The sequence below is a fragment of the Ipomoea triloba genome, chromosome 8 (assembly GCF_003576645.1).
Source record: "Ipomoea triloba cultivar NCNSP0323 chromosome 8, ASM357664v1".
Taxonomy (NCBI): Eukaryota; Viridiplantae; Streptophyta; class Magnoliopsida; order Solanales; family Convolvulaceae; genus Ipomoea; species Ipomoea triloba.
In genome coordinates this window covers 5,907,995-5,929,508 of record NC_044923.1, presented here as the reverse complement: position 1 = coordinate 5,929,508, position 21,514 = coordinate 5,907,995, and the positions used below count along the sequence as shown (strand labels likewise).

Here is a 21,514-nt window from a genome sequence, read left to right as displayed (position 1 = left end):
AAAAAAAAAAAAAAAAAAAAAAAAAAAAAAACACTATTAATGAATGAATATGCAACTTCAAAAATCTCAGATAGTCAGATTGCTATACATATGCAACTTAGATTTACTTTCAAATAAAACAGTGTAACTAACTAGATTTCCAAATGAATGAATCAATCAAATGAAATTGAAGCTGAAGTTCCATAAAAATAGAAGCGAAGTTGATTAATCATTTCATACCAAAAGACCAATATGGCATAGGGGTGGGACGGCCGATGAGTTGAGTGTATTGATCCATCACCGCCGCAGGAGAAGGTCCGGCGAAGAAATACAAATCGACAATCCCTCCGATGACTTTGTAAGTGATCCTATCGCCGTTGTACACAACATCCATGCCGTTACTGCTCAGGAGGAACACTCCATGAGAGGCTCCCGCGGGCGATCGGACGTCCATGTAGAAAGCGTGGGAGCCGTACAAATTGAGGTCGAGATTGGCGCTTCCAATGTCGGCGTTCCACAGAGTCAGCGTCTGGTTGTGACTGAGCTTGAAAGATCCCTTGGTGTGCTCTCCGATGCCGTAGAGGTTCGCTCTGTCGGCCGGCAGCGAGGAGGAGAGCTGGAGGTACTGGTCTTTGAAGATGAACAGAGTGTCCGGACGGTTGGCCACCGGCGAGGTGTCGAAGAGGACGTCGCCGGTGGAACGACGGTGGACCGTGAAGCCGAATGGGCTGGAGGTTGTGTTCTGTAGAGTGAATACCAGGTCGGAATTGGGCGAGGAGATCGAACGTTGGAGGAAGTTTCCGATCAACGGTTGGAAGGCTTCCGCCGCCGGCGGTTGTTGGCGGGGGATTACGTCCTGTGGAACCTCCCATCTCTGGTTGTTGGCGTCCGTTATTCGGACTCTCAGACGGTCGCTTGTTTCAAAGCTGTTAGAAGATGAAAACACATATGAGTACTCCGATTACGGAGTAATTATTTAAGAAATTTTCAAATACAAAAATACTTTTACAATAAAAATTTAACACAATTACAGTATATAAGTAAAATGTATAATATAATTTCAGAAGAAAAATGTGTATCCATATACCTGGCAACAAGGTTGAGTGCGGGAATATCAGGTCCAAAAACAGAGGATTGTTTGATGAGCTGAAGCTTAGCAGTGAGAGAAGATGCAGTGGAGTCTGCCCCAACTGATATAACTTTGTAACCATATCCGATAACGCCTTCCTCGCCCGACGCGTCGGAGAAGTGGACGAGCCACAGAAGCGCAACTGATAGTGCCGCCGGAGAAAGCAGTCTCGGCGTCGTCATGGCCGGGGCTCTTGTACAGATCCAGAGTGGAGTAGCTTTGGAAATGGAGGTCAATAGGTTAGGTCAATATCACCATTTCTACACCTTTATTTACTCTGCTTTTTGTGTGAAGCTAAGTGGGAAGGAAGACTACAAAACGTAGCTTTCAAATTGCCCCGACACTGTCACTTTTAATCTTTTATGCTTGTTTTGCTTCGTTTCTACAGTTCTACTAGGTTGACAGTCTTGTGATGCGTTGCCACCTATAGGCTATAGAATATATAAGATTTGTGACCCAATATAATTATGATATTTTTGCTTCTTAAAATTTTTTATTTTTAACATATGAAATTATTTTTATTATTTAGAAATTAGAATCATATATTCATGGTTAAAAATAACATTCACATAGAGAAAATAAAACTTTAACAATGATATTGATTCTTAATGACAAAACTAACCTCATATAAAAATGAATTTGCTAATAAAATTTGATAATTAAATCACTAAGTACTGAAAGTTCAACATAATAAACAATTAAGGGATTAAAAATAAGCATAAAAGCCAAAGACTTTGTGGTCTAGTTGCACCCTACCCATGAGGGTTGGGTTCGAGCATTAGTGAATGTGATATTGGCTCTTTGTGCTTCACTTGTGCTTCATTTGGTTGAGAAAATAGCTATTAACATATACTACATTGTAACAGAGTCAATAGTATTAAAAGAAAAAGGGATTAAATCAAGTAGATATACAATCCCTCCAAGCAGCATCGATGTCAGTTTGAACGATGTGTGAATGAGACATAATTATATCACTTATTTGAGCATCACATTTTATAGTTCTCGCATTTAAACACGAAAGTGACAAAACAAATATCAGACAAACCAATGGTCCCTATGAGATAGTAAGTCACTACATCCTACAATTACAGTTACATAGGATACTGTATTTTCTGCAACCGTGGCGCATAACATATTTTTGGAGTTTCGAAGATCCTAATATTCCGTCTCTCACAGTGGTTCAGTTTCGGAAGGTTTTGGATTTGAGAACTGAATAAATTTATGGATTGCAGAGCATGTGGTGATTGATAACTAGAATTGGCCATTATTTGGGAGAAAAGATGAAAACGTTCATTTATGAGGCATGTAAATGACTTATCTAAAAGGAATGGAATATTGAAGGCCATGCCAATTGCCAATTGAAACGTATCTGCATTAATAAGACAAGCATGCAACTCATCTAAAATGAATAATGAAGGCCAGGCCAATTGAAACGTGCCTGCACTGAGTGAAGCCAGGGGGGAGGGGGGGGGGGAGAATGCCCTCAAGACAACCCAGTGCACAGTCGAGTCATAAACACGGTTGGGTTGGTTTTTTGGGTGGGATACAAAAATATGTCGCTTTTGAAAAGGGAACAAAGATGGGCAAAGTACTTCCATGGGATGCATGTTTGCTTAAAAACAAATGCATTCTGCGAATGCATGTTAGCTTTATGATACGTGTATGTGTACAGTATTGTAGTTTAAATGAACAGTATTGTAGTTTAAATGAAAAAAGATGTATGTGTACAGTATTGTAGTTAAAAGCTAAAAAAAATATGGTATATATATGTATAAGGAGAAAAACATAGTATTGTTAACCTCATTAAATGCTGAATCATTTATAATGCATAATTGTTAGTTAATTACAATGTACTAATTATTACATAATTATGAGGAAAATTGAATATAATTAACAATAATGTGTAATTAGTGTATAATAATAATGCGGTAGGCGGCAGTCACGGACATCGCAGGGCGTAAGTTTTGGGGTAGAGTTTTACAGTCGACGATAGTCTTGGGGTGAAGTAAAATTAGGGTTGTTGGTCTTGGACCCACTATTTAGGTATTTTTTATCCTTATATTTCAAAAAATAAATACATAACTACATATTTATTATTTTGTATTTATATACGGTATTCTTTTCGTATTCTCTAAGTACAATGTACAATATTCTAATTTGAAACAAATATTATAAAAGATAACAATGCATTCTTAAGATGCATGTTCAAAAAGGACAACATGCATCCTATAATGTAGTGTTGCCCATATTTGTATCCCAATAATTTCCGTCCTATTTCTGTATCCCACCTAAAAAACAAGCCTTACCTACAAAACCACCCATGCACAGTCCACTTTCTAATGTGTTAATTTATCATTAATTCCAGAAGTGGCCCACTTTTTTTTTTTTTTCTTTTTCTCTTAACTATGTGATAAAGAGTGATAGAGTCCACTTTGCATTTTCCCCTATAAATTAGCCAATAAGGTTTAACAAGTTCAAGAATGCATAGAAAGTACAAACAAATTGATTAGCTTTCAAAGCACTTCTCAGGTATAGCTGAATGGACAAGTAATGACATCTACAGCCAACAGTATCCTAGATTCCGATAGTATCATAAGCTGAGAGGATACAATCTACAAATTTGATGAAAACATGACAATATAAAAGTTGAGAGATCTTCAAAAATGACTATACACCCCCTTATCACCCCTTCGCCCTCCCTCTCTCAATACCAAAATTTCCTATATTCCCTCGGTCAAATCTGAGAGTGAATAAGAGACTAAGTAGCACAACATACTTGCCTATAACACTCTCAAAGATGGGCACAGTTCAGCTCTGCAATTGGGGAAAAATGGAAAACTGTATTTGCTCGTCTAGAGTGAGCTTGTCTTAGAAAAGAACATTGAGCTCCCTCTCAGTCATCTCGTATACATGGTCTTTCGCATCTGAGAGGGCAGTCTGCATAATGTTTAAGTCTAATTGAGTAATGAGTTGTATCATATGAAATTGTTGGATCCAGTAAGAGAGGGGTTGGTGCTTAACCTGTCCCAATTTGGTAAAGAAGTTGTTGGAAAGATTAACAGAAGTCAGCCTCACATCTTCATTGGCCTTGAGTGCTTGAGCAATTGCAAATGCTCCTTCATCCTGTGAAAGAAGTTGATAAATATGTTGAAAGAAACAACATTCTTGAGACTGAAATTTACTACTTTGGAAAGAACATACTCTAATTTCATTGAACCCCAAATTCAGTGACGTCAATGCTTCATTCACCACCTTTAAACTCTTAGCCAGACAGATAGCACCCTGCAAAGAAGGCACAAAATAAAAGATATTTTTGCACAAGTGCACATTCAATGTAGAGAATAAATTAGTAGAAACAAACCTCATCTCTAAGTCCATTAGCCCGCAGGTCTAGACTTGATAAGGTACCATTATATTTCAACATATCTGCAATATACTCTGCACCTTTGGCCCCTATCTGTATGGTAGCTACAAACTCATCATAAAAGAACTTGACAAGGCTGGAAAATATGAAGATGCCATCAGTGGAATACCTGACACCAACCAAGCATGAGGTCCTTTATATTCCCATGAAATTTAAGAACTTCAGCTAATGCCTTTGCACCGTCAGGTCCAATAGGATTATAACCAAGTTCCAACTGTGTACGAGGGTGAAAGAGATGCATATTATGTAAATGTAAATTTACATCAAACTGAGAAGAGAATGCAGCTTGATTACTCACAACTGTGATAACAGAATTATCCTTCAGAACTCGTGCAAAAACGCTAATACCATGGGCATGTATATCATTGCCTCCCTGCAAAAATTTCCCCAACTCATATTGTCAACAAGGTCAGAAGTTATCTATTATTCTATTTTTGTGTTTGAAAATAAAACAAACACCCCAATATAATAGCATCTAAGGCTTGAAGGTTGAGCATTGACCATTAAACCAAGCCCAACCTTCAAACAAAGACCAAATACTTGGGGTGGGAATGAAATGGCCATGAAAGATGAGATATTGAACTCACAAGATCTAGGTTAACTATTGAACGATTCTCCCTCAAAGCTTCTGCTAATTTTTCAACTCCCTGGGACATTCACAAGGAAAAGACTAAGTGAATGTATCAATAGACGTTGTGGTCAGTCAAACAAATCTTTCATGTTGGCATGTTGTAACTCCCCAACACTGTTGACAACCATCAGAGTTCTAGTAAAATACCAAAAATCACATTCTCACTGATAGATAAAAAGCAAGATGGAGATGCAAAAGTCAAATTTTATTTAAGGATTTCTCAAAATATTTCATTTAACCTCTATGGAGTAGAAGATATTCTTAATATTTGATGAATGAACAATACAGTTGGGAGCTAAAACAAGGTACCAGTTTCGTTTACTTCTCTAGAAACAAAAGGGTTTTTTTTTTTTTTTTTAAAAAAAAAAATCAAAGAATGAAAACAAAATACAAAAAGTTCAATATTTATTGACAGTCACCTCATCCTTAATATCATTCATATAAAGGTTCAACCACTGCAAGCTTTTGCTCTTCTTGACATGTTCAGCAACATGAAAGGCACCCTCAGCACTGATGGAATTGTTACTAATGTCCAGCCTCACAAGTTTCCCTACAGAGATATTATGTTAATCAATTCGAGTAAACCTGTGAAAAAATTAAAGCATGCAAGTGGCTTCAGAGAATGGTTAATGCTGTAAGAAAACCTCTGCGTGAAAATAAGCCAGACATTAGGGCACGCACGCCTTCATCACCTATAGAGTTCCCATGCAAATAAATTTCCTGGGCATAATATAAAGGTCACTTAAATGTTGTGCAGAAAGCCAGAAACCCCTTCCAGAAAAAGGCAAATGGCAAGCATACTAAATGAAAAAGTACCAGTACAGATTTGTTCCCTTCCAGCCCTTTGGCCAGGGCAGCAGCCCCTAATGCACCTCCATAATTGCCACTTCAAAAATTCACAATTCAAAAGTAATGTAAATTAAGGAGATTAAGGAGATAAAATAAAAATATAGGTTGAATGCATTCTTCAACCTCAAAAACATCTGTAATAATGATGTATTCATAGCCAACAGTGTAATTACATTGAAACAAACAAAAAAAAAAAAATAATAATTATTATTATTATTATTACTACTTTAAGGTACAAAACAGAAATAATTTTGCACCTGAGATATAAGGATTGTAAACTTTTATTCTCAAGTAGGGCTTCAGCAAGACCTGAAAATCCCTACCTCCACATTTAAATGAAGGAGAAGAAAAGTTTTATTTAGCAAATATGTGGACAGTGGTAGAGCAGAAAATATAGAATGAGTCAGAACTAAATAGTATATATACTCCAAATCATACAGAATAGTCAATTAAATTGTTGTTTAGTTCAAGGACACGCAAGTTTGAATTTTTCTTGAGCATCTCAGCAATTGCCTTGGCTCCCTGCAAGGGGATAATATCATCTGTAAGAAGAGTATTACTCATCTAACTGTTGATAGAACCTTTACAGCATTAAAATGATGCTAACCTCATCTCCTATGCTAGTACTGTTTAGTTGGAGCTTTTGAATACCAGCATTATCCACCAGAATTTCAGATAGACACTGTGAAGCAAGAGAAAGCCACTATACAACATAACTTCACTGATGGTGAAACTGAAAACAGAAACCACCACAATCTCATCCGAAAATCATTTTTGTATAATTGTATTTTGCTTTTACTCAGTTTCTGGACTGCATCTAGTAGCTTCTTATACCCTTTTCATTTTACTTTGAAACAGTATTAAATTATATTTCATCTTCTTCGTATTCATTTTTTCTTTATTTTATAATATTTCCAGTATTCAAGCTTTGAATAAAATTAGATTATCTCCCAGTAGACATGTGTAACAATGTGCTTGTTTAGCACAGCTGGAGCTTAATGAATAAGAGACTTTTCTTAAAAGCCTAAAATGTGAAGCTTCTAGCGAAAGATCTTTTTGCCTTTCAACTTTAAAAACCGATTTTCCTCTTTTAAGTGTTTGATGCAGCTCATGCTTTTTGGAATAGATAAGCTCCAATAAGATGCAAGCCAAACAAGCACCATATGAGGTTACCTTAGCACCTTCATCTCCGAAAGCATTTCCTGATAAGTCAAGAGTTTTTAGGGCAACATTTGATTGCAGGATACCATCAAAAGCTTTCAATCCATCTGCAGTTATTCCATTAGCAGCAAAGCTCACTTCCTCAGCAGTCTGAAAAATAGACATGCACGGTAAAGCAATCAAATTTTTATTAACGCTAGGTTTTACTGGTATATATTACACTTGTGCATGGCTTTAGCCCTGTTATATAAGTGAAACAAACACAGAGGTTTGACCACAATCAACCAAGCAATATGTATAACCCTAAAACCTCAGAAATTTAAGCATGCACAGATGAGAGACAAGGATCGCAATAGAGCTACCTGATTGTATGCTAAACTCTCAGCAAGGAAAAATAGCCCTTCATCTCCAAAGTTGCGCCCTGGCAAAATTTCCTCACATCAACAAGACAACAGCCCCAACTTTTCTTATAAAATATGAGAATGGTAACAAGTAAAGTGGATGGGTAGAGGCCATAGAAGAGAGTGAAGAGCTAATTGAAGAGACTAAGAGTAGAAGCAAAAAAGAAGAAACTTTTTATAAAAATAAAAATATACATAAAAAGTAGGCCTATCTGATACGGAAAATCCAGGACGACCACCAATGGAGTAATAATAGGGCAGTAATTATTGCATTAAAAGGTGTAGTAGCAATGGATTGCAATCGGTTAGTCATGAAATAACAATCAGAAATCCCTCATAAAGTAGAGGTTAGGACTAAGGTGTGATTGTGTGAGCAGACATTGAATGTTTACCATTATAAATCAAATCTCAAAAAACAGTCCATATTTAGTTTCCGGAGAATTAAATAGCAATTTAACTGCGCGTCTACCTGACATGTCAACACTGCTGAACAATCTAAGTTCCTTTGCAAACTCATTGAGCTTTTGCTTGGATTCCCTTGCAACCTTTTGACCAAAACCAGATAATAAGTTTGTACCAGGGGCAAATGACCACTTCAAGCCTTCTGTGGCTTTATTTTCCTCTGATGAAGGGCTAGCTGGTTTTGGTGGTGCAAAAAATTTCCCCACTAGCTTCCATAAAACTGTCAGCTGAAGGAATAGATTAGTACATGAATCAAGACATGCTTTTAGGATTTATTTCATTTTAATTAAATGCTTTAAGCTAACTATTCATTTGTATAAGAATTAAAAGTGGAGAATGCTGAGCAGCAAATTTTGGGGGATTGTAGGCTTTAATGTCACTGAACTGTGTCTATGTTGGAAATGCAGTGAAGAATAGGAATCTTCCAGTAATATACTCATACTGCACAACAATGCAATGTATCATCCAACACAAGAATCTACATTCACTTATAACTTTCATCTTTTTTGAATTGTTTCGAATGTAACTCTATGGGTGTCTGACCAAAGCTATCACTAATATTTCAATTTCAACTAAATAGTTATCATTCTACCAAGCCTCCCCGTTTTGGGGAGTTCTGTAAATTACGAACTAAAGGAAATAGGAGCAAAGAAAGTTTTGCTTAATTTAAAGGAAACTCAAATCCAAATCTCCAACGTCTCAACTACACATTTTTCAAAAGCTTCATGAAAACTCCATTAAAAAAAAAATCTATAGGCAAAGACTTTGCAGAATCTGAACACAATTTGCAACCAAAAAATAATTCGAGAAAAGGAGAGGAGTTTCAATGCACGCATTGTGTCTGAAGATCCCTTTCCAGGTATATTATTTTACTGCTTCTACACCAAATTTAAAGCTTAGAACATACTAAAGGCCCCAAAGAAGAGGATCAATGCAAGGTGATAATGGGAGGGTCCCAATGGGGTGCCCATAGAGTCATAGAGGACTTAATACTCTGCCATCTTTTCCATTGTTTAGAAGGTAAGAAATTGGTCACAAAAAAGCAGTGCTCTGAGCTGCAACTCTGAAAATTGCATATGTTCTATGGTGCCCTTTCTCCTCCATTAATAAATGATAGAATCACAGAATTGGAGTTGTGCTGGTAGACTTTGATAGACTAACCACTATTTAAGTTCAATTAGAACAATCTGTGTAAGTAGGTATGCTTAGACTATTGGCACACTGCCTCTAATTCAGATACAAAGCTACTGAACTACAATCAAACAACTGCATTTCTCAATTTACTTTCATTTCTGTTCAGATGCGTAATGCCAACATACAATGCAAGTAAAATAAGCATATGAAAGAAAACTGCAATAACAAAATAACATAACAGATTGAAAGAGTGAAAACGCAACAAAATTAATACCGAAAGAAACGACGACCAAAGCACCAGCCGGAAGAACAAAAGATGCAATTTCGTTCATCGGTACGGGTGGGGCTTCGGCTTGGGACTCCCGGTAAACTCTCCGAGAACTGGAAGAACCGCCAGTTGAAGAAGCCGCTCTCACCATTAATCTCCTCCTGTGCAGGCATTTTCTACTCCTACTAAAACTAATGCGAAGTGAGGGAAACTGAACTAACGCGCCCGACGCACAATAGCGCCGCGAACTGAACAACGCTTCGCTCTGTAGTCCCTGCTTCCGTGTATCGATTCTAAAATATATCTGAAATTGCATAAAATGAATACAAACGCAAACAATACAAAATTCAAAGTGGAATCATATGCGTATGTGCTGAGACGAAAATGAAAGCTACCTTCGGGTGAGAGCAGAGAGAAAGTGTAGAAGTTGAGCCCATTAGTGTGTATAATTGTGTATATGAATATTGCGAGAGAGAGAGAGAGAAAGAGAAACTGGTGCGGAGTGGCGGAGCAGAGTGGAGGAGATAGAGCGGCGATGGTGCTCCAAAACTTAGCTCATCGGGTGCAAGGATCGATGTTAACGATCATGATGGGCTCTAACAGAAATTCGTTTATTAGGCCCAACATTAGGCCCAGTACACTAAAATCTAGATTATTGAGTTTTGTCAAACCCCAAAGGCCCAAATATATAGAAGAAAATGAGCAATCGTTATACTGTGGACCCTGGTCCGAAACGACGTCATTTTGATGTTAGTGGACGCGGACGCGGATGCGAATGACTCCCAATCGTTATATCATGGACCACGGCGCACATAGCACTGTGCACCCTGGTTCGAAACGACGTCGTTTCGATGTTAGTAGACGCGGACGCGAATGACTTCAGGGAATTCATTATCTATAATATACAGAATCATTATCTAGAATTCACAGAACGTTTGCCTAGAATACACAGAATGTTTGCCTAGAATACACAGAATATTGACACAAAATACACAGAACTCATCCTCCTAACATTCGAATGCACAAACACATCACAACCTGTGGTAATAACATGAATACACAGAATATTGACACAAAATATACATAACTCATCCTCCTAAACATTCGAATGCACAAACACATCACAACATGTGTTACTAACATGAATACACAGAACGGTTGCCTAGAATACACAGAATGATTGCCTGGAATACACAGAACGATTACCTAGAATACACAAAACTCATATCCTAACATTTTGGTACGGGTTGCACAATGCATTATGCACCGTGGTGCATGATATAAATTGCCGAAAACGAGCAATGATTATCTTTATCCCTGTAATACTCTCTCACTTTTAAAAGTGAATTTTACTTCTATGTCATTAAATTTGTAATTTCTTAATACTTATGACTTTTCATTCGGAATAGACACAATGATGTCGTCAAACCAGAAAACTTAATGACAAATTGTGTACTTTCTTGCAAACTTGTAAGAAAAGTGGCAATGTGGTATAACAAAAAAAAAAGTTAGAAAAAAAAAATTTACGATGTAGATTTGCAAGTACCCCCATTTCAAGGGATCTGGGCAACTAAGAGCATCCTAAACAAGGTCTTTTTAAAAAAAAAATAGTAATAATTTTTGCAGGTTTACATGTTGAGATGAAGTAGAGAGGTGAGGGGTAAGGGTAAGGGGTAAAGTTAAAAATGAATTACTACAATATATGATTTCTGTAGGACTCATAATAAGGATAAAAATAAAATATACTTCATGTGCGTTGGACGCACCTACCTCACCTACGCTTAATTTTTTAAAATATATTTTGTACTTTTTTTTTCCTTTTTCTTCTATTCCTCGCTTCGACTTAACTTCTTAAAATTTGTGTAAAAACTATGATTCTTGAATGTTCTAATACCTTGAATAGTGCTCGAGTATTTGGTAATACATCCATGGTCTTTAACTATCAAAATGATCAACTAACATCCTCTACAATTTTTTAAGGCCAACAATGATCTTTTGTTAACTTTTCTGTGAAAGAGACATTACACAGTGTTAAACTAGTAATTCCATTCTATTTTTTTTTAACCTCAAATCTATCTCAATCCTTAGTAAATTCAGACATACTAATACAAACAAAAATATAATTGATACTTCAATTCTCACTACAAAACGAAACAAACCCTAGGTAATCGAGGGAAACAAGATAGTAAAAACTCTCATAACAATTCATGATTAATTGGAGGGAAATAAATAAACTACAACTCTTTTCTTTTTTTTTTTTTTGGTTTTATAGATGATTTATTAAAAGTGATTTATAAATGATTTATAGATGATTTATTAAAAGTCTATGTATATTACTCTTTCAACCAATCCAAAATACATTGTTAAGGATGAAAAACCAGCTCAAATACAAATCATATCACAAAACCAATTCACAGCCAATTAATTCCAATATGTAAAAATAAAATATTCTTGGAAAATCAGAATTTAGATATAGGATTCCATGTACAATCCATACATCGTACTAAACAAAAATTGGCCCAGCATCTACTAAGAATGGGCATAGTAACATCAACAAAATCAGAACTTCTCAGAAAGAAAGGCCACTGAGAATTGGAGTTTGAAGAGGACAGGACAAGGCTACAACCTAGGCTCAATGGAAAAAATAAATAAATAAAAAGTCACATATAACAATACATTCAATGACTAACAAGTAACAATATACAGTTGAATTTCTTGTTGCTAATTTACTCTACAGGTGGCAGCATTCCACCAGAGCCAATGGCTTATGCAGAGGTCAACTACCGCATCCACAAGACTGGCACAGTTCCGCAAACACAGAATAGCAGCAACTCATTGCTCAAGATTTCTTTTTTTGTTTTGGGCTTTCATCAATGTCCATAAATTCACCAGTAAGCCTGGAAAATAGAAGTCATATAATGGAGTTAACGAAAGTAATATTAATTTCAGGAGAGAGAGAGAGAGATGGTGCAAAGTGCATTGTAGCACGTCACGTCACTGAGTGCATCATATTTTGTAGGTAACTACGCTACAATGGAACAAGCATGAGGGAAACTGTCTGGAACAACACTGAGGACATTGCACCACTTGCACTAATTTGTGTGGTGGGGGCACGCACCGATTATAATTTATACTTGTGTGCAAAAGATGTATTTATAGTTTGAGTTTCAATTATGACTTGTCTCTGACAGCATTTCATGTTTGATGTTCCATTACCGCCCACATAGCTATCTCTTAAGCCAAACATTTTTAGCATAAGAATAAAGGAGTAATTTTCCAGTTTTAGAAATCAAGTGGATACATGAGCATTTCTGTGCCGAGTTTAATATGCAAAGCAATATTCCAGGGCGGCATAGCCAGCCAGTTAAGCATCCAAGTTTTCAGATGCTTAGTATATCAAAAAGTAGTTCAAGCATTCAAACTATGTTCTCTGAAATCCTACAATTTCATGAGGCAGCAATAACCATCATAGAAAGAATGAAAGATTTGAATATTTGATGCAAAAAGAAACAAGTAAATATAATTCAATTTCAAGTAGCATGTAGCTCAATGGCACCTCTATGGGAGTCTATGGCTCTCCCAAATGGGAGGTCACAAGTTCGAACCCCGGTGGGGACATTGACTCTTTGTGCTTCAATAGGTTGAAAAAGTATGTATAGATAGACACTATATTGTAATAGATTCAGTAGTACTCAGAAAAGAAAATTAAAAAAAAAAAAACAATTATATAATTCATTTGTTGCATAGTTTATCATTTGCCTATGAAATATTAGCAATTAAAATGGTACTCAATAAAAACATCAGAAATCACTCAGTTGATAAACCAGGAAAGTTACTCAAATAGCCCAAAACCAAACATTGAATCGATGCAGTTTGATTGCAAACAATGAAAATCCCACAAAATAATGTATCAAATACCTGCTATATGACAAGAAGGCATCTCCAATAGTTCCTATAACCTTGTTGCGTACCTTTCTTACACAAACCTGAAGGTGGATGGTTGAGAACTCAAACTTTTAAGGTCAAAATTAAATGATTGATCTTACAAATGTAGCACTCACCTGTACTAGATCCAAAGGGCCAGCCTCAGGATCCCTATTCCGATGAATAACAATTCCATTGTCACATTTGTTTATGAAATGTGCACTTCCGCTAATATCATATAGATTCGGAGGACCTCCAACCCAATGATGCAACTGTAATCACAGGCAGAATGGTCACCAAACCTTTTCATGGTTAAGGAGCAGAGGTGTCTTTCAAATGAGAAGTAGAGTACATACTACCAACCTGACGTGGATGTGCTACAAACCAAACATGACAAGAATGGTGTTGAGCAAACCGTTTAATCTTTGTGAGCATCTGACTAACATACTCTGTTTCAGTCCTGTTGAATATTAAATTGGTACTCTAACATGGCAAAGCTCGAGGATGGAATTTAAGGCAAAGAATATTAAAGCTGCCTTAAGAGGTGGAATGGAATAGAGGAAACTCACTGGCTAGGAGCACGTTGATGATCAAGCTCATTATATGGATCAATTACAAGTCCATTCACCCCGTGTCTCAGAACTGCTGCCTTTGCAAGTTTAAGAACCCAATCTATATTTGGTAGAGAATCATTTTCACACCTGATCCACAGTTAACATTCTCTATTTACTTGAATGGTGAAAGGTAACATAAAAGATTCAGTAATATATGACAGTGAAAACAAATTGGTATATGTACTTCAATTCATAAAACAAGCTTTAGACAACATTCTTAAGATGTATGCATGCCCTCTAAATTTAATCGTACACATTGTAAACATAGGATAATGCCACCAAAAAATTTAAGATCAGAAAGAATCAATGGCAGTCATATACTCATATCCAACACAATCTTCCTCGTCTTCTTTTGGTGATACTTCACATCCACTGGATACTCATGCAGTCTCATTAGTTCACTGACAAAATATAGGTTTCCAATGAATCCTATTTTCACAATTTCACACCAATGAAAATGAATAAATGATTACACCTGACAACAAAAATCAGCATGTTTCCCCATCAACCACCTAAGAAAGCACTAAATGAGACGGATCTTAGAGGTTTTAAGCAACTACTGCCTTACAACTAAAACAGACTTCTTCAACCTCCTATTATCTATATTGGCAATTGAATGACACTTTTCTTATCTTATCCCAAGAATTGTAAAGGCCCAGAGGTCCAACTCATAATGCCTGTGCACCTAAAAGGCACCTATGGTTGACTTGCAGCAAAGAGTTAATAAACTGAGCGTCTTTCACACATTAAAAATTTGGTTTTAGAGCGTAGAGAACTCGAGCAATTAGAATGCTGGCTTGCATCACAAAGTAATGAGGTACAGAAGGCATGATTGAGTGTCAACAGACAACAGGTAAGTTAAAAGGAATCAAAACCATTGACCAAAGTGAAAGCAAATGCCACCTTATGAGAGAAAATGTATCACTGAGCCATTCCTTTCCCCGCTCGAATTCCTCAACGCTCATCCGTTCAGCCTCATTTCCATACCTGCAATTATCAATGGTTGACATCATTTAAGAACATATGTAAAATGTTATATATTTTATATCTACCAAAATGTTCAGAGAAAAACACAGTTTTGTCACCTCCCCATCACTCCCATCTCTGGCATTTAAAGAAATGGAAGTGATGAAGCAATTGCAACTCTATCTCTTTAAATGTAAATACCAATGCAACATATATGAACACAAAAGTGAATAGTAAAGATAACAATCACAATGAGTAAAAGAATATCACTTTTGAGTTTCATTTGAAACCATCGCCATAGCTATCAAATTTCCTGCTGGCTGTCTTACCACAGAAACCAGGACATCAATTTAGCTGAGTATGGCTTATTAAGACTTCAGCTTTCTCTCATGTTAGTTTGCCCTGAATTCTCTACATTTGCTCAGTTTAAAAGGTCACTTTGGTGTAATTATCAAAGGTTCTGCTTCATTGCTCTATCTACTTCTTTACATGTTCTCATCAACATCCATGAATATCTAATTGAGCCCCCAAAACAAACCAAGGCTCTTCTAGTAACGAAAAATTGCAACATAGGAACCATTAAGAATCTGTAGAAATTTACCATTTACAGAAAGCACCTATTACCACTTTATTGGATTTCAGGATTGCAAATTGCAATGAATACTTGGCAACAATAGTAGTTGTTGCAAGCCTTTTGAAGGTACCTTTCTTGAATGGATCTCATATCATAATTAAAACGAAAACGTAGACATAAATCGAGCATATTTCTTAACTTGCCTGACATTGAAGAAAGGCTTCCTTATGTGTTTCTCCAAAAGTTTCCTAGCATGCTCCCGAACCTACAGATAAGTAAATCAAGTACAAAGATGAAAAGAACTGAGAGGAAAGTTCCATCAATATACTCCACTTGCTTTAAGCAGCCAAAACCTAACTAGGGATGTAAATGAATTGGTGTTCTTGTTGAACAACCTGAGCTAATGTTCTTTTATGTTTGTTTATATTGTAAACAAACTTGTTTGACCAAAATTTTAAAACTCATTTAATAAAAGAGCAGTGCGTGTTTGTTTAAGTGCTTGTTTAAATATTCATTTAAGCACTCATTTGAGTGCTTGTTTATGTTTGCTTAAGCATATTATAGTAATTTTATTATTTTCATAGCTGTTTGCATTTTTTAATTTTAAATTAAAAATATTTCTGCTTCTTATAAACTAATTAATGAAAAATTAACTTATAATCAGTTAATTACTTTAACTAGTTAGATTAACATAAAAAAACATTTGGATTATAACCAGATATGCTATGTGCATTGCCATATTAGATATTACATATATGGTTTTCCCTCAATGATATGCCTAACACATCTGAATTTATGGGATTCCCAATACTTGATTTACCAAAGCATAGTGCAACAATATGTTCACCAATCACCAAAGTTCATCAGCGATCACCCATTTTGGCAAATCTAGTTATGGAAGAACGCCCATGGAGAGGAAGAAAAAACATAGCACGGGGAAAGGCATGGGGAGTTGGGTCCCCACTCCCAGATGCCAACTACCCATCTCTAAACCCCCTTTTCCAATTCCATTATCTCAGTTTTGCACTGCGTTATATCTCGCTCTGTGTCTTCAATGTTAAATTTTGAATGTTCTTTCTTTTGTAAGTTTGTTTTGCTTTCTCACAAAGGAATGGCCATTTCCCTTAACACATGTTACTTTGAACACCCACATTAGCAGGGGATGGGTGTTAAGAAACTTAATTCCCCATATAAGACAACACCCACAAGTGTTGTTTTGTCTCACCTGGTTGGAGATGCGCATTGCAGCTTCTAAATCTAACACTCGAGTCTCACTTGTCTTATGCAGTTATGTGTATGGGTTTCAACTTTCAACCTGATATTATGTTATGTAATGGGATCAACTGCTGCAGGTTCAAGGCAATATAATGTGCTTTTCTTTTCTGTTCAAGCTTTTTTTAGTTCAATCAAATTACAAATTGGAATGAAGCATAAAGATTTTAAACAAGTTGAATAATAAGTTTTTTTTGTGAACAATTATGGCCACCATGCTTGTTTATTGTTCATGAACAAACTCATTTAAGTGAAACAAGCTGAACAAGTGAGAACATAAATGACATGAACATAGCAAATAAGACAAATTGAGCTTGAACAATGTTCAAAGATCAGTTTGGAAACGAGCAAAATTTAATACTTTAAGGGAAAAAGAGTCGAGCTTGAATAGACTTTATTCAGTCAAGCTCAACTCAATAACACCCTTAGGCCTAACCTATAGTGCTATACTTACAGGAAACATGTGCATTATTAGATGACTCAATTAATTAACAAATTATTGCTATTTGGTATTTGTCTAAAATATTTCAGCCTTTACCTAGTTTGGGATGGCTAAATTTTGAGGAAATATTGTCCAAATCTAAAACTTAAGTAAGCTTCCCCGACTTGAGAACAAAAGCAGCAAGCTTTGACAAGCCGGTTCAATTGTTCAAAGAATAGAATAAATGAAAATACACTATTTTTTTCTAAATACAATATGAAAATAAGCAACAACAAGTCAACAACAACAACAATAATAATAATTATTATTATTATTTACTACAACAACTACTACTATACAGCATATGCATCATGTATATGTTGCTAATACAGTCAAGGACTGAAGAACTCAAGGTTAGATAATTCTTAAATAGATTGCTACTAGTTTAGACAGATCCTGAAAACAGGTTGAAGAGGCATGTTGTCAGAAACACTATATTCAAATTTTTAATGATTTAATCTTGTGTATTTTATGCAAAGAAAATGGATTGGGCTTTTCCAATGCACTAGCCATAATGATAATTCTTTCATATTAGTATCCATAAATGTCCCCAATCACAAAAAGAGGGAACAAAATCATTGAGATTTAAAGGACATTCTTATAAGAATCACTGACAACCATTCTTTAGATAAATATATAAAAATTGGAGCTCACTTTCTAAAACGTTCATTGTGCTCTGATACTCATTTCCAATAATAAGAAAAGAGTACAAGTTCACTTCAATATAGTTACAAGCAAGCTTACCTTATTCTCCATAGAGCAAAGAACGAATTTCCAGCCGACACTTCGGTTAAGATTGCATAGGAGAGCATCAATCCACTCACTCTTGCCTGAATTAGGAACTCCTGTAACAACCGTCAACTCTCCAGGCACAACCTGATCAGAACAAAAGGATTGTTTAACAACTCTGGAGAATTATTTCAAATTTATGGTAGCATGAAACACTGAGTTTTCTCCCAGTGTAACAGTTCTTTCCCAAAGTTCAGGGTAGCTGAGTAGGTATTGAAATTTAAGCCTAGAAATTATAACTTCCAATGAATCAGAGTTATTGTTTCCATCAAAGCTAGTTATATGATCATATTCATAAAAACTACGTTATACAACTAAAGACCATCCAAAACTCAATAAACAAGACTAGTCTTCCATATATTGGAGAAGACAAAAGCTCTTGGGCAATCAAGAATGTTCTCAGTACTAGCAATGCATCCCTGTTTTTTATCAGTCAATAATAACTTCAAAGATGAAATTCATAATTAACTTCGAATTCATAATTTCAGGAAAACGAACATCTGCAGTGAAAATGTGAAAACTGTAAAAGAAGCATTCTTACATTGTATAGTTCATTTAGGCCTCTCCATCCAGTTGAAACCCCAAGATCAAAAGCAACTGTTTGATAATAGTATGAATCAATCTCATCAAAATAGTCTCTGAAGTTGAACAACCCTTTTATGGGATATAGCTCAGCATTTTCAATGACCCCCCTCAATTCATCAGGTCCCAGATACATAAGCACCTAATATGTCAAAGGCATGCATAGCAGATGAACTTGGGTGGCAGAAAACAACAAAAGCAATGACTTTTTTTAATAGTTAACAAACAAGTGCAAGAATTACGCAGATTGAACAGTAACAACTAAGTTTAATAGATTTTACAGGACTCAGAAGCTCTGATCATCTAATGTAATTTCTCTCCCACTTACCAATACAATCTCCATTTCTGATCAAAGATATATATACAACCACATCAAAGCAGAGTAACAAAGTAATAATATCAACTAGTAAAACATTCCAGATGAGGACTCATGAATGGGAAAATATTATCATTTAGAAAATTATAATCATTAGGTTTATGAATTCCTGTGGATAAACCCACATGAAATAAAATTTTAAAATGAACATGCTTGCCTCATTTGCATCTTTGCAATCCCCATTAATCTTCTTAGGCCATTTCACTCGCCAGCACCTATTTTAGCCAATAAATTTATGCCAATTACAACAAATAAATAAAGTCACATGATCATAACATCAAAGGAGAAAAATATAAACCTTTCTCTCCCTAAACGGCGGGCAAGTTCTTCAGCTAGAGCCTGGCCAGGTGGATCCCCATCAGTTGCAAGTATTATACGAGATGCCTATTAAAAAAATAAAATAAAAATTTAGAGAAACAAAACCTTCTGGTTGCAGCATTTTCACAACATTATAAAAGAAATTTGAAAAGAAATGAGTCAGCAAACCTTTTCAAAGAATTCTTTGCAGTTCCAAAGATATTGATACTTTGTGTCCTATCTTTACAGAATCCACATAAAACAAGCATTAGATCCAGCATTTGTCGATGTTTCATCGCTAAGGAAAGTGAAGGTTGCTTATATCACATACAGACTTGAAAGAGTTTGATCTTGTTCTATATATTGTTTTTTCCTCAATCTTACCCATTACAAGAACCAATCTTATTTGGACTATCGGACTGAAAGACAAGTAGCAAAATATTGATGCAAATAGATGAAAAGAGCCGCTAGAATTAAAATAATGCAGCACATGGAAAAGCAAAGAAAGTAAGCAAATGCATTTTGAAAAATACAGAAGAGATATGAAAGAAAGAATTTCCTTAAGGAACTGGTTGTGTTGACTATTGATTAAAATGTAAAATAGTGACCTGATCCTCGGGTGGCAAATCTTTTTTGGAAACTGATGCAGGAGCACCGTCAGGGACACTGACACAATTACGAAAACCAGCTTCTTCCATTGCAAGCTTGTCCATCTCACCCTCAACCTGCAATAAAAGAGTAGGCATTTACAAAGAGCAAAATCCTTAAGTGCTTCTATAAAGAGGAAAATTTAAGAGACTTGAGATTACGATAATTATATCACTTGCTCCCGTTATATCATCCAATCCATAAAGTATCTTTTCAGTGTCACTTTCCTGAAAAGTAACAATGGCACAACAATCAGAGATTAGTAACACTGTGCCAAAACCAAAATAAAAAAGCAAATGATATTCATAGTTTCGAATCAAAAGCATCAAGAACAATAAATAGAAGAAAATCTTAAAATGGAAAATCTGAATAGTAGTCAACACTTTTATCATGAAAGAATTAAGAGGAATTTCCCCAACTCAAAGGTGAAGAGGTTAGCCTTACAGATAAGACACAATAAGGGTTGAACCAATAAATCTGTATAATATGGATAATGTGTGAATGCAGCTAGTGGAGTTGGGAAAATAAACTGTAGCACTATATCAAGCTTTAAAATCAATGTGTTTCTTAGCTAAAGAAAGGGTGGTATTGACAAGCACCTGCCAAAATTTTTTGTTTATATCCCGGTATTTGCAGCTTACAATTTCGCCATTCCTCCGATAAGGAAATGCAATAACAATCTGTATCAACAGAACTTTCAGAAAAGTTAGCCTGGGAAACATTGAATTCATCATATCCCTATGGATAACCTGCTATGGTAAGATGAGGTAATTAGAGCTTACAATATTTCTCTAATACGGGACAAGCCTTTACTAGTTCATTAAGGAATTTGATCATTTTAAAGATTAAGAGGATGAGGGTGGTTTCACAAAAGAAGAGAAGAGCATTTAATGAAACACAAATTTGCCGTACAAAATCAGACTTGCCAGAAGAGCAGCTGTCAAGCAGCCTTGTATATAAAGCCCTTGGTGAAATTTCCAAATGATTAAAATGGTCCAAGAGCCAATGGTGAAAGGTTCAAGAGCCTAATGAAATGCTAAGTATGGCCTCAAATAGGAACACAACTGAAAATTAGGTAATTCAAAGGGAAAAGTTTGAGAACTGATGATAAAATTAAGGATCACTTATAGTTGATCAAAAACATAAATACACAACAATCAACTTTACATATTGAAGAAATAAGGGTTGGTTGGGAAAAGTATATCTGCTAGGTAAACATGTACTTTAATATGCAAAGTTGAGTGTGTTGTTTATATGTACTTTAGCAACCATTTTTGCAAGAAATATAATGCTAATGGCTAACCTATGGGACATACTAACGAGTCATTTCCAAGAGTAAAAAAATTAAGGAAAAGGGTCAAATTGGCCCTCTAAGTCATTCGGATAGTGCAATTAGGTTCCCTTAAGTAAAAGAAAATGAAACATCGACAAATGCTGGATCTAATGCTTGTTTTATGTGGATTCTGTAAAGATAGGACACAAAGTATCAATATCTTGGAACTGCAAAGAATTCTTTGAAAAGTTTGCTGACTCATTTCTTTTCAAATTTCTTT

General features: G+C 35.7%; 3 protein-coding genes across 5 annotated transcripts in view; all 3 read right to left on the bottom strand.

The window, feature by feature from the left end:
- LOC116027447 (alpha-glucosidase-like) overlaps positions 1-1,412 on the bottom strand; it is a 3,915-nt gene extending 2,503 nt beyond the window's left edge. Inside the window, exons 1-2 of the mRNA XM_031269084.1 lie at positions 1,067-1,412; positions 220-905 (exon numbers count right to left, since the gene is read on the bottom strand). Of these exons, the coding sequence (XP_031124944.1) occupies positions 220-905; positions 1,067-1,290 (910 nt within the window). The 5' untranslated portion in view covers positions 1,291-1,412. The remainder of the gene's footprint in view (positions 1-219; positions 906-1,066) is intronic.
- A 2,177-nt stretch (positions 1,413-3,589) lies between these two features.
- LOC116028066 (protein NLRC3) lies at positions 3,590-9,970 on the bottom strand. The gene is made up of 18 exons (XM_031269859.1): positions 9,834-9,970; positions 9,445-9,742; positions 8,044-8,256; positions 7,536-7,594; positions 7,186-7,323; positions 6,620-6,694; positions 6,451-6,534; positions 6,270-6,331; positions 5,980-6,049; positions 5,808-5,883; positions 5,583-5,713; positions 5,120-5,179; positions 4,831-4,905; positions 4,642-4,746; positions 4,470-4,565; positions 4,310-4,390; positions 4,130-4,231; positions 3,590-4,045 (listed from the first exon to the last, which is right to left on the bottom strand). The coding sequence occupies exons 1-18, from the start codon at positions 9,873-9,875 to the stop codon at positions 3,977-3,979; spliced, it is 1,836 nt and encodes a 611-aa protein (XP_031125719.1). The 5' UTR covers positions 9,876-9,970; the 3' UTR covers positions 3,590-3,976.
- A 1,889-nt stretch (positions 9,971-11,859) lies between these two features.
- Positions 11,860-21,514, bottom strand: part of LOC116027386 (twinkle homolog protein, chloroplastic/mitochondrial) — a 15,405-nt gene continuing 5,750 nt past the window's right edge. For 2 of the 3 annotated variants that reach the window (XM_031268973.1, XM_031268974.1), the window contains 12 exons: positions 19,503-19,550; positions 19,315-19,400; positions 19,174-19,231; positions 18,600-18,782; positions 18,014-18,145; positions 15,720-15,781; positions 14,880-14,963; positions 13,932-14,063; positions 13,726-13,822; positions 13,500-13,634; positions 13,357-13,424; positions 11,860-12,335 (listed from right to left, as the gene is read on the bottom strand). In XM_031268973.1, coding sequence (XP_031124833.1) covers positions 12,278-12,335; positions 13,357-13,424; positions 13,500-13,634; positions 13,726-13,822; positions 13,932-14,063; positions 14,880-14,963; positions 15,720-15,781; positions 18,014-18,145; positions 18,600-18,782; positions 19,174-19,231; positions 19,315-19,400; positions 19,503-19,550 — 1,143 coding nt within the window. In that variant the 3' untranslated portion in view covers positions 11,860-12,277. Of the gene's footprint in view, positions 12,336-13,356; positions 13,425-13,499; positions 13,635-13,725; positions 13,823-13,931; positions 14,064-14,879; positions 14,964-15,719; positions 15,782-18,013; positions 18,146-18,599; positions 18,783-19,173; positions 19,232-19,314; positions 19,401-19,502; positions 19,551-21,514 lie in introns of those variants that run through there. The other variant, XR_004099966.1, reaches the window with a different exon arrangement.

Coding starts and splice junctions, on each gene's coding strand:
- LOC116028066 (XM_031269859.1), bottom strand. CDS start 9,875: ATGGGCTCAACTTCTACACTTTCTCTCTGCTCTCACCCGAAG. Junction 6,332..6,450: donor ACAATTTAATTGACTATTCT/GTATGATTTGGA, acceptor ATGTGGAGGTAG/GGATTTTCAGGTCTTGCTGA. Junction 4,747..4,830: donor ATAATTCTGTTATCACAGTT/GTGAGTAATCAA, acceptor CCTCGTACACAG/TTGGAACTTGGTTATAATCC.